Raw genomic sequence first — 10,200 nt, forward strand, 5'->3', positions numbered from 1 at the left:
CCCCCCGGGGTTCCCCGTGCTCAGACTGGCCCCCGCGGCTCCAGCTGCAACGCCGAGGGCTCGGCACCCCACCACAGCGGGGCCCTGCAAACCTCTCCCCAGAAGAAGCCAAACTGGAGCTGGCCGGGGGCACTCGGCCGTCCTCAGCCCAAAACCACGGCTCTCACCCTTCCCGGACGGAGGGAGGCAGAGCAGGAGCAGGAGGCACCTGAGTCTCCTGCAGACGGTCTTCTCCACCGTTTTGATGTCCACACAGCTGTTCATGCCCCAAGCAAGCACAGTGGATCTGGCCATCTCACACTGTCAGGCTCCAGTATCACCTCCATGCAACGTCCGACGGTTCCCCACGTGAACCCAAGGGAAGGACAGCAGCAGTGACGCTGCGGGCTGGTGATGCGGCCGCCGGGGAAGGTCCCAGGCATGATGGTGGCTTTGCACCTGGAAGGGATGACAGGCGGAGGCGATGGGACATGCAGCAGAAGGGAGAGATGCTGAAGAACGAAAAGAACCATCCGTGTCTTTAACCTCTTCCCCTGGAAGCTATTGGGACTGTCTGGAAACCCTTCCGCAGCCATCAAAGGGTATTTCAGCTTAAAACAGAACAAAAAAACCAAAACCAAAGGTTGCGTAACTGAGGTATCAGTAGCTCTGGGTCGCTTCAACTGTCAGCAGTGCCGTGCCGAGCCGTGCTGGCCAGCAAATCTTCCTATTTGTTTTTCCCGAGAGCTGCATCTACTTCTTCCTCTGGCTTCAGCGAGTGCCACTGGGCAATGGGCCGCCGGGGGTTGGCCAGCATGTCGGACCAGTGCCGCAGCTCCGTGCCGGTGGCATTGCAGCCTGTGAAGATCTTGCCGATGGCTTCATTCTTCCCCAGCTTGTCGTAGTCCAGCACCGTGATGACCACCTGCACTTTCTAAAGGAGGAAACCTTCGTTAGAGGGGTGGAAAGGCGCAGCGGCCGTGATGGCTCCACAGCCTCCATGCTGTCCCCAGCCCCGGGACGGCTCGGCAGGGCGCCCCAGGGGTCCCCCAAGGCTGAGCCCCCCCGTGGCTCATTTTGGGGCAGGGTCCCCTCCATGCCCATAGCTTCCTCCACTTCCTTCCCAGAGGATCCTGGGATGGCAGAGCCATGGTGGGGGCCCAGCTCATCCTGACATGGCCACCTGGGAAAGGGCACCATTGGGTGGTGTGGGGCTCGGCAGGAGCTGTGGGCTACAGGGCTTGGCGGGGCTGGGCTGGGGCAAGGGGCAGGACGTGGAGGGGCAAAAGGCACCTACCAATGCTCCAAAATGCCCCTAGGGCCACCGGGGGGTCCTGCTACACCTGGGGCGAGCACTGTAGGGCCAGGAGCAGAGGAAAGCCCTATTCTGCTAGCTGGGGTTGGGGGTTTGCATCTCCCATGGGTGCTGCCCAGCCCCTGCACCAGCTGCCCGCACCATCAGGCCAGGCCCAGGTTGGGACTGGACCTGTTTTATGGGTGACCAGACCAGAAGCTCGGCAGGAGCTGCTCAGGCTGGTGGGAAGGCTGGGACATGGGCTCGGGCAGCTGTGGGACTTCTCTCATCACCCCCACCCTGCCTGCCTGCCTCCCAGGGAAGTCATCGGACAAACCTGTATCTGCTCGAAGGGGATCTCAAAGCTGAAGGACTCATTGAAGTAGGGGTTCAGGGTCTTCTTCTTGACTGTGGTCTTCTTCTTCTTCAACCTCTTGCCATTCTGCAGCAGGTGGATCTTCACGTAGGGATCTGGGGGGCAGGAAGGTGCATCAGCCAGGGCTGAGGTGCCCAGGAGAAGTCTCAGCCCAGGATGAGGTGCACCATGGGGTAAGGAGGCCTCCCTGAGTAAAGGTGCTCTGAGGTTTGTGGATGGAGGCCAGAGCCAAAATATTTGGGCTGGAAAGGATTTGTGGGAGCAACTGGCCAAGGGATGGAGCTCTTCTGCATCCTCCTTGTAGGAGGGCTGGGGACAGTGGTGTTACACTGCCGGGTGCTGGCCTGTCACCCCTGTTTCTGGAGCAGGGCACCCCAGCAATAAAGCTGAACCCTTCCAGCCATGCAGGCACTGCTCTTCTCCTGGTTAGGCAGGTCTGGAGAGAGCTGAGGACGCCTGGGAAGAGAGCTCAGCCCTGGGACAGAGATAGGAAGACTCTTCAAGCATAAAACATGCTGTCGACTGAGGTCCTCAGCCCCAAATCAAGGACAGGACCAGGAGCAAATGGCAAAGGAGCATTTTCACCACCCAGGTCCTGCAGCACCCTGGCCCTGGACACAGTGGTGGACCAAATTCGATGTCCTTCCTACGGGTCGGGGGGCTCAGCCCATGCCCATCTCCCCTCACCCCCGAGCCAGACTTTGGGCTGCCTCCGATGCAGGAGGTCCCAGGCACTGGAGGGGGTTTCCCTGAGCCCTGCCAGGCTGATGGCCCCAGTGTCCTTCTCCAACAAAGGATGCCGAGAGCCCCATGGCAGGGCGGGAGGAGGATGCCCACGAGCCAGCGCCCACCTGAGAGACCCCCAACATCCATCTTCTTCAGGTTCTTGGCCTCCAGAATGCAGACAGTGAGTTTCCCGGCCGTGGGCACGTACCGGAGGGAGATGCAGATATCTCCTAGCTTCTCTGGCTGCCAAGTGGAGCAGGGAGCAGATATCAAAGCCTTGCCAGTGCATTGTACCGCGGTGTTGGGACATGGTCCCATATGCAGGTCCCCCCCAAACCCTGCTCAACTTTTGATGCAGGCACAAGTTGGCACCCCGTGCACTGGCACAAGGGTTTGGTCACTTGGCTCTGGGGCAGGCCAGTCTCAGTGCAGCACCCAAGACATTTAAACTCTTCATTTTTGTTAGAGAAAGGCTTTTGCACAGGGGCACAACAGGGACAGATCCTGCCCAGCGCTCATGACCAGACATGCATGGCATTCAGGTGGGACCCCACAGCAATCGCCATCCCAGGCACTGTGGGATGGCCCAGAAAGCAGAGCACATCTCAGCCTCCCTGGCCAAGGGTTTCCACTGGCCAAGGGCCTTGCGCCAGCCCTGCTCTCACCTCCTCCTTCTCGCCGCTCTGCAGGTCTCGCCACTCCTCGATGGGCTGGCCCAGGTCTACCGTGTTCATGGGCACCTTCACCTCGCCAATGATGTCGTGCTTGGAGAAGCGATCGAAGTCGTAGATGGCCATCACCAGCGTCTTCCCACCCAGTTCCTGGTAGGGGACCTGCAGAAAGAGGGCCACCAGGCTGGCAATGAGCTCAGAGGAGCCCAAACCAGGACCACCCGCTCCCAGCAGTGAGGGTCAAAGCATGGGACCAGGAGACAGTCAGGGAGGAAGATGGTAGTGAGAGACAAGGTCCCGTGTGGTGGGTAGGAAGCGGCTCACCTTGAAGGTGAAGGTCTCGTTGAAGGCAGGGTTGAGCGTCTTCTTCTGGACTTTGGTCTCATACTTTTTCTTCTTGTCAGGGAGCAGGAACACCTTGACGTATGGGTCTGAGGTGCCACCCATGTCCAAAGCTGGCAGTTCGGCAGCTTGGAGGATCCCTACGGTCAGCTGGAGGGGGGAGAGGGGTGTCTTCAGCGAGATGGCCCAGCTACGTGCTGCAGATGCCAAGGGCTTGTCTCCAGCCCAGCGTGGGGCAGGGCTCCCTGTGGCACAGCACCCAGCTCCCTGCTTCCTCCTGTGCCACCCAGGTCCAACAGGGAGGCTTCTCCTCTCAAATACCCTCCCTGGGCAAACCCCACTCCCCCATCTCCTCAGCCGAGCCCCAGCCCCTCCATCACCTGGTTTGCCTGGAAATCATAGTCCAGCGAGAACTGCAGCTTGCCCAGGTTCTCCGGCTCCTTCTCCTCCTCTTCGCCTTCCCCCTCCGTCAGACCCATCTCTGCGTCATCGTCGTCCTGTTGGTCCTGCAACGGCAGCCAAGGTGCCCAGCTCAGCGGCAGGCTCGCAGCCCAGCATCCCTGTCCCCACACCGCTGGGGACCTCCAGCACCCTACTGGCTTCTCAGCCCCCTGGGTTCTCCCCATGAGGGGCAAGGAGACCACACCCCCCCCCGCACTGGGGACATAAAGCATTGGCAGAGCAGCCCTGGGGTGGCACCGGCTCTGCCCACAACCACGCATCTGCCGGGAAGCCCCCGGGCTGCTCGATGCTGGTCCAGCCGAGATGGCGTGGGGGGCTGCCTCGGGGCGCTGGGACGCGGGGTCTACTCCAGTGGGGGGAAGTTTGGTGCTTGTATCAGGGGGCTGCAGGCAAGCAACCTACTGCAAAGGGTGCAGGGATACTCTACCCTCACAGCCCATGCTGGGGGGAGCACTGCAGCCGGTGCTAAGGGCGTAGCAGGGCCATTTTATTAATTCATCATAGAGATACAACATAATTCTCCTATGTCTAAGGCAAAGACACCCCTCTCCATGCCTCTCCAAGCTGTGGTCCACGGGGTGGGAGCCCCAGCTCCTTATCACCTCCCTGATGTGTCCCCAGGTCCCCTGTCCCAACCTGGAAGCAGCTGATGGAGAAGGAGGCTCATGGTGGCACCTACCGTGGAGGGCGACCCGGGGTGGAGAGGGAACACGCAGACAAGGCAGCAGGGAGGGAGGACGGCGAGAGCAGCGGGAGGGAAGAGAGCCATGTTACAGAGAGCATCGACAAGGGACCCACAGCGAGGTGGGGAATCGGGGTTTGTACAGCCCCGTCAAGCCCCAGGGGATGGCAGCCCTCACCCTCCATCAAGGAATCCCACCCCACATCTCCCACCACCGCAGGGGTGTGCAGACAGGCAGGTATGATGGAGCATTTCCACTCAGTGCTCATCTCTCCAGCCCTGCCTGCATGCCCGTGGTGCCCAGGTGGCTCTGAAGAGCAGGAACAGACACCCAAAATCTCCCTCCCCCTCAAAATGGCCCTGGGTCAGGGCCATTGAAATGGCAGGGATTGCCCCAAGCCCACTGGTACCAAAGCCTCCGTCCTGCTGGCCCCGCCGGGATGGGGAGACAGTCCCAGCTCCGCTCCCTGCACCAGAACCTGCCTCTTGATCACCGGCTTTTTGGGAACCCCAAGCTGGTGAGCGTTTTGGCCTGGTGGTCCTCCCCTCTCGGCTAAAAGCACAGCTCAATGAAATGAGGGCAACGCCGAGGAAGGCGGGGAGACATAAAGGATTAAATTAACAGTTGCTGGTTCGGGTGAAGCATTGGCAGGTCCAGGCCAGCTTGAGCCTGGTTCCGTCCGGGCCACCGGGCACTGGAGGAGGACAGTGCTGCTGTCTCAGCTCCAGGCTCATGTCTGCACTGTTCCATCCCGGGATCCTGGTGGCTCCATCCCCCTCTGCCACCTGAGCTACGAGTGCCCTGACATGGTCCATAACTCAACCGGGAGGGATCGTCCTACAACACCAAGCACAGGACGAGGCCAAGCAGTCCAGAAGGACGTCACCTGGTTGCCTGACTTCATGTCCTTCATGTTCATGGCGTTCTTCATGCCTTTGCCCTTCTCCTTCTTGTTCTTCTTCTTCTTGCAACAGCACTTCTTGCAGATGCAGAAGCAGCAGGTAAGGATGAGGAGTCCGGCTACCACCGCAATGGCGATGAGGGCCCAAGGTGGCACTGCAGGCAAAAGCCGGTATCGTCAGCCCCACAGCTCCCTCCCAGCCACCCCACTGCCTTGTCCCACATGCTGCCCTGGGACCCAAGCGGTGGTGGGGTCAAGAGGAGGGTGATACCTGGAAAAGGAGGCAGCTACTCACGGGGAATCTTGTTGAGCTCATTCATGAACTTGTTCCTCAGCTTGGTGAACATGTCCTCCTTGGTCTCACCCGGCCCCGCGGCCTCGGTGGAGTTATCCATCGTGGCCATGGGCATCGTGGTGGCTGTGGCCTCCGGGGCCATCATGGACGCTTGCTTGAATGTCATGGTGCGTCAGGGGCTCCCTGAAACACAATGTCACCTCAGTGGTCACCCAGGTCCCTGCTGCCCACACCCCTCCCCGTGCCCAGGCTGCGCCCCTGAGCAGCCATCTGCACCGAGGACATCTGCACTGGGCTATAACAGGGCGCTTGGTCTTCTGCCAGAGGGGCGTAGAGCCCAATGGTTGTGAAGGACAGGAGGGTCCGGACACCTAGGTTCCCTCACAAGCAATGGGAAGCCCAGCCGACCCCACGTTTCCTGACCCTTGACATCGCCAAAGCCAGCAGGAGCATCATCCAGCCATCACGTCAATGCTGGTGCCAGCTCGGAGCCTCCTGGGGACATTGAGGACACTCCCAGGGGGAGGTTCGCCCAGCAAGGCCCCATGGGATGAGGGAAGGGGTGTTTGCATCCCCAGGAGAGATGAGTGAGGTTAGTTTGGACAAAGCCAGCACCCTGCCTCCCCCTTTTCTCACGCAGGGACCCTGTAGACCCAACACACGACAGCAGCCAGACCTTGCTTTATGCAGGGACCCAGCGCTGGTGTCCTTCGGCTGGGGCTGCACGGCTAGAAGCCGCGTCCCCTGGGTGGTGGATAGGGGATCCCTCTCTGGAGGCTGCACCGGATAAAATTGAAGAAGGTGCCGCGAACCAACGCAGCCTAAGGGAAGGCCACCCTGACAGAAAAACCACTGGCCCTCCAAGTCATGGGGGTTGGGCAGGAGGCCGACTACCTCCTCCCGGAAAAAAAAAAAAAAAAAAAAAGTTGCAGAAACGACGAGCATCAGAAATGGTGGGGATGGAGAAAATCAGTAATGAAGTGAGGAGGAGATGGAACTGGATCGGTCATGTCCTGAGGAAAAAACCGATAGAAGACTGCGCTGTGGCCCTTGGGTGGACTCCAGAGGGAAGAAGAAAGCGGGGTCGCCTAAAAACGACCTGGCGTCGGATGGTGGAAGTTGAGGCACGGCACGCAGCTGCAGACCGATCGAAGTGGAAGAACGATGTTCGCGCCTTGTGTGCCTCCTGGCACTGAGAGAATTCAGATCAGATCAGCGCTGGTGTGGGACCCTCCGGACTTGCTCCCAGCCCTGGGAGAGCTTCCAAGGATGGGAACGGGAGAGGAGCAGCACATTGCTCTTCCTCCAGCCCCAGGGAGCTTTTGCAGGGCATATTTTGAGGATGGATGAAAGCAGGGAAGAGCCAGCTCTGCATAGCCGTGGAGGGCTCAGCGTGCACATCAAAGGGTCAGCCCTTTCACCGTGTCACAGGTACCGTGCCCTGGGTGGCTCGAGGCTCCTGTCCGCCCACCCTGCAGATCCGAGCTCCCCAACCAGCCCCGCTCCCTGACGGGGCACGGGGAAGGTGCTCGGTTCACCGCAGCAGAGCCCCCCGTGCTCAGCACCCCCAGCCCCAGCCCAGTGGGGTCTGAAGCAGCCCCCAAGGATGGGGACACTGACCCCACAGCCTTGCAAGTGTGGCGTTCACTCCTGCAAGCAAAGATGGTACAAAGTGCCTCCACAACCCAGCTCTGGACCCAAAGTGCCTCTATGACCCAGCTTTGGACCCAAAGTGCCTCTATGACCCAGCTTTGGACCCCAAGAAATGCCCCTCTAACTCAGCAGAAGGCAAGCCTGCAAAGGGAAGATGACAGCAGGCAAGAAGCCAAGGGAATTAATGGTGCTGGTGGAGTTAAGGACAATAAAAGGTTCTCCAGTGGGGGAAGCAAAGAGCTGAGCAGGAGGGCAGATAACCGAGGAAGGAGTTTTTGGGGGCACGTGAGACCTGGCATGGGGGGAACCCCAGCGCAGGCTTCGCCACCCCAACATCTCTGCTTAGAAAAAGCCACGGGCACCAACGGCAGGGCTGAGGTTTCCAGGGCTGCCAGCGGCATCTGGTTGACTTAAAAACCAGGCTGGTGGCAGGTCTTGCTCCCTGGGGGATGGTCCTCAGCCCTCCACCAGGCCCAGGAGCCCGTCTGGGCTGTGGCACAACCACTCCCCACAGCATCCAAGCGCCAGGTTAGCCAGGATCATCACCTCTCGGTTCATCCTTCATCCCTTCCAACAGCAGCATTTGCAGTGGGAATGCAAAGTTACAGCAAACAGAAAGGCATCCGTCACCGGCACTGCTGGGAGCAGCAGGACCCCCAGCAGCCGCGCAGGGGTCAGGGTGGCTGGAGAAACCCCTTTGCTGGTTCACGGGTGGGTTCATTCTCTCCCCACGCACATCTCCGTGTGCCACAAGCCAGGCGACATCTCAAACTGGGAGTAAAACTTGGTGTGAGCTCCTTTAGGATCAAGCTCTTGGAGGCAGAGCTGCTGAGATCCATCCTGCCCGGGCAGAGGAAAGAGCTGCAGTAAATAACCCTTCTGCAGGTGGGGAGCGTGGGGCTATTTTTTATCTGGTTTGGGGGCTATTTTTGGGGTCCTTCCTGGATTTTGAAACCCTGTTTTCCACAGCCACGTGTATCAGAAACTCACTTGCAAAGTGCAAGGAGCGACTCCCCATGCTGCAGTTTGTCCGGGAGGGTTGGGAGCCCCCAGCCCAGCACAAAACACCCATTTATTGCAAACGCACCAAACTGGAGGCCACGTTGCAACCACAAAGGCAATGCTTAGCTGGGAAACCCTGCCGGTGCCCACTGACAGAGGTTTTGCAGACACTTTTTAGCAAGCATCTCCGAGAGCTGCTTCAATAGCCAGGCCCTGCAGTCGAACGGCTATGGGATGCACCGATTGCTCTTGTTCCCCGTGTTTTTAATGAGCTCAGCATCTTCCTGATGCCACAAAAGTTTCGTGAAAGGCAGAGGGCAAAACAAGCAAACCCCAAAGACACAGTTTTGGTTGAGGTCACGCTTTAGGGGACCTGGGCCAGGAATTTTGGTTGCTTGAAGTTATCACCCTGCAACTTGGCCAGGACAATTGACAACAGGCCAGAAAATGCCATCCCTGGGGGAGCCCCACCGCTCCCGTCCCCCCGTGTCGGGGCAGGAGGGTGACGGAGGATCAGTGCTCACGCTCACACAGCGCAGCAGCAAGGGGATGGAGCCATGGCCTTGTCACACCAGGCATGAAGACGGTTGGATGAGACCAGCCAAGACACCAACATCTCCGTGTCTGCTCTTTCAGGCCTCCGAGGTTTTTCTTGCAGTCACCCCCCGCTCCCAGCCCCAAAGGTCTCGGGCGAATGCTGCGGTCCAGTCTTGCTCTGTGCCCACGATGGATGAAGGACTTTGATGGCATCAGAAGGGACTCATCCGGGGGGGACTCATCTTGGCTGGGTACATGCTGCAGTGCAGCCAAGGAGGATGCTCGAGGCTGCTTCTGTGGTGTTGGCCAGGTCCCCAGAGGCCGCCGCAGGGTCCCTCCACCCAAGGCAACGCCGGATCCCTGCTTGACCTCAGGGCTCATGTGCAGGACATGGTAACTCAGAGCATGCAATGACCAAGGTCCTGGACCTCAGGAACATCTCTCCTCCCCAGCCTGCAGCTCTGAGACCAGCATGGACCACTATCACCAGCTCCTCCTGTGGATTTATCCATCTTGGACGTCTGTGGAGGTCAACCTGCTTGGACCTGCTCTCATGGAGCCCCCCAAACATGCTGAGTATCCAAGAGGCTCTCCACGCTCTACCAGCGCCTTCTCCCGCCCTTGGACCTCAGACATGGCCACCTTCATGCCCCATGGAGTGGCTGCAACCACCGCAAACACCAAAATCAGCATCACACGGCCACGACGCAGCAACCAACTCCCCGTTTCACGGCAGCGGATGGCTCTGGGGGGCTGGAGCAAGATGCTGGAAGTGCCCCACAGCAGCCACGTCCTGCTCGGGGTGAATGGGGAGCTGCTGTATGTAACCCCCCACCCTGCTGAGGGTTATTTAATGCAGAGGACTACGAGGGCTCCCCAAAGCTTTCCAGCAGCCAAAGACACCCGGCCTGCTTTCATTTTTACGCGTCTGCTGGAGTCGCTATTGATGCCAGCAGCTCAACACCCCAAGGGCCAGGTGGCTCTGGGAGCTGTGGGCATCCTTGCAAGCCAGCCCGCTGGGAAGAAGGGCTTGCCTCGCTGCCCCTTTTTATGGGGTGACAGGGATGGGGACCAGGACGGGATGCTGTCCCCTGCTTGTCATGTGGCCAGCAGCTCCCTGCAGCCCCGCTATCATCTCACAGTTGCTTCTCATCCCATAAAACCACCCCTTGGACAGGGTTTTTACCCTCGTGGGGCAGCCAGAGCACTTCCAAGCGGGGCTTTTGCTGCAAGAAGAGCAACACGAGGGGGTTTTTCCCCGTCACGGCGCTGGGATTTG

General features: G+C 59.5%; 1 protein-coding gene across 1 annotated transcript; it reads right to left on the reverse strand.

The window, feature by feature from the left end:
- Positions 1–706: 706 nt before the first annotated feature.
- Positions 707–5,895, reverse strand: SYT2 (synaptotagmin 2; the record flags this gene model as incomplete). Its single annotated transcript, XM_082330043.1, has 8 exons — positions 707–913; positions 1,611–1,744; positions 2,501–2,618; positions 3,041–3,208; positions 3,371–3,538; positions 3,769–3,885; positions 5,420–5,589; positions 5,730–5,895. 8 exons carry the CDS (start codon positions 5,893–5,895, stop codon positions 707–709), a joined length of 1,248 nt encoding a protein of 415 aa, XP_082186169.1.
- Positions 5,896–10,200: the final 4,305 nt, after the last annotated feature.

This window comes from Platalea leucorodia (genome assembly GCF_965183815.1).
Source record: "Platalea leucorodia genome assembly, chromosome: 19".
Lineage (NCBI taxonomy): Eukaryota > Metazoa > Chordata > Aves > Pelecaniformes > Threskiornithidae > Platalea > Platalea leucorodia.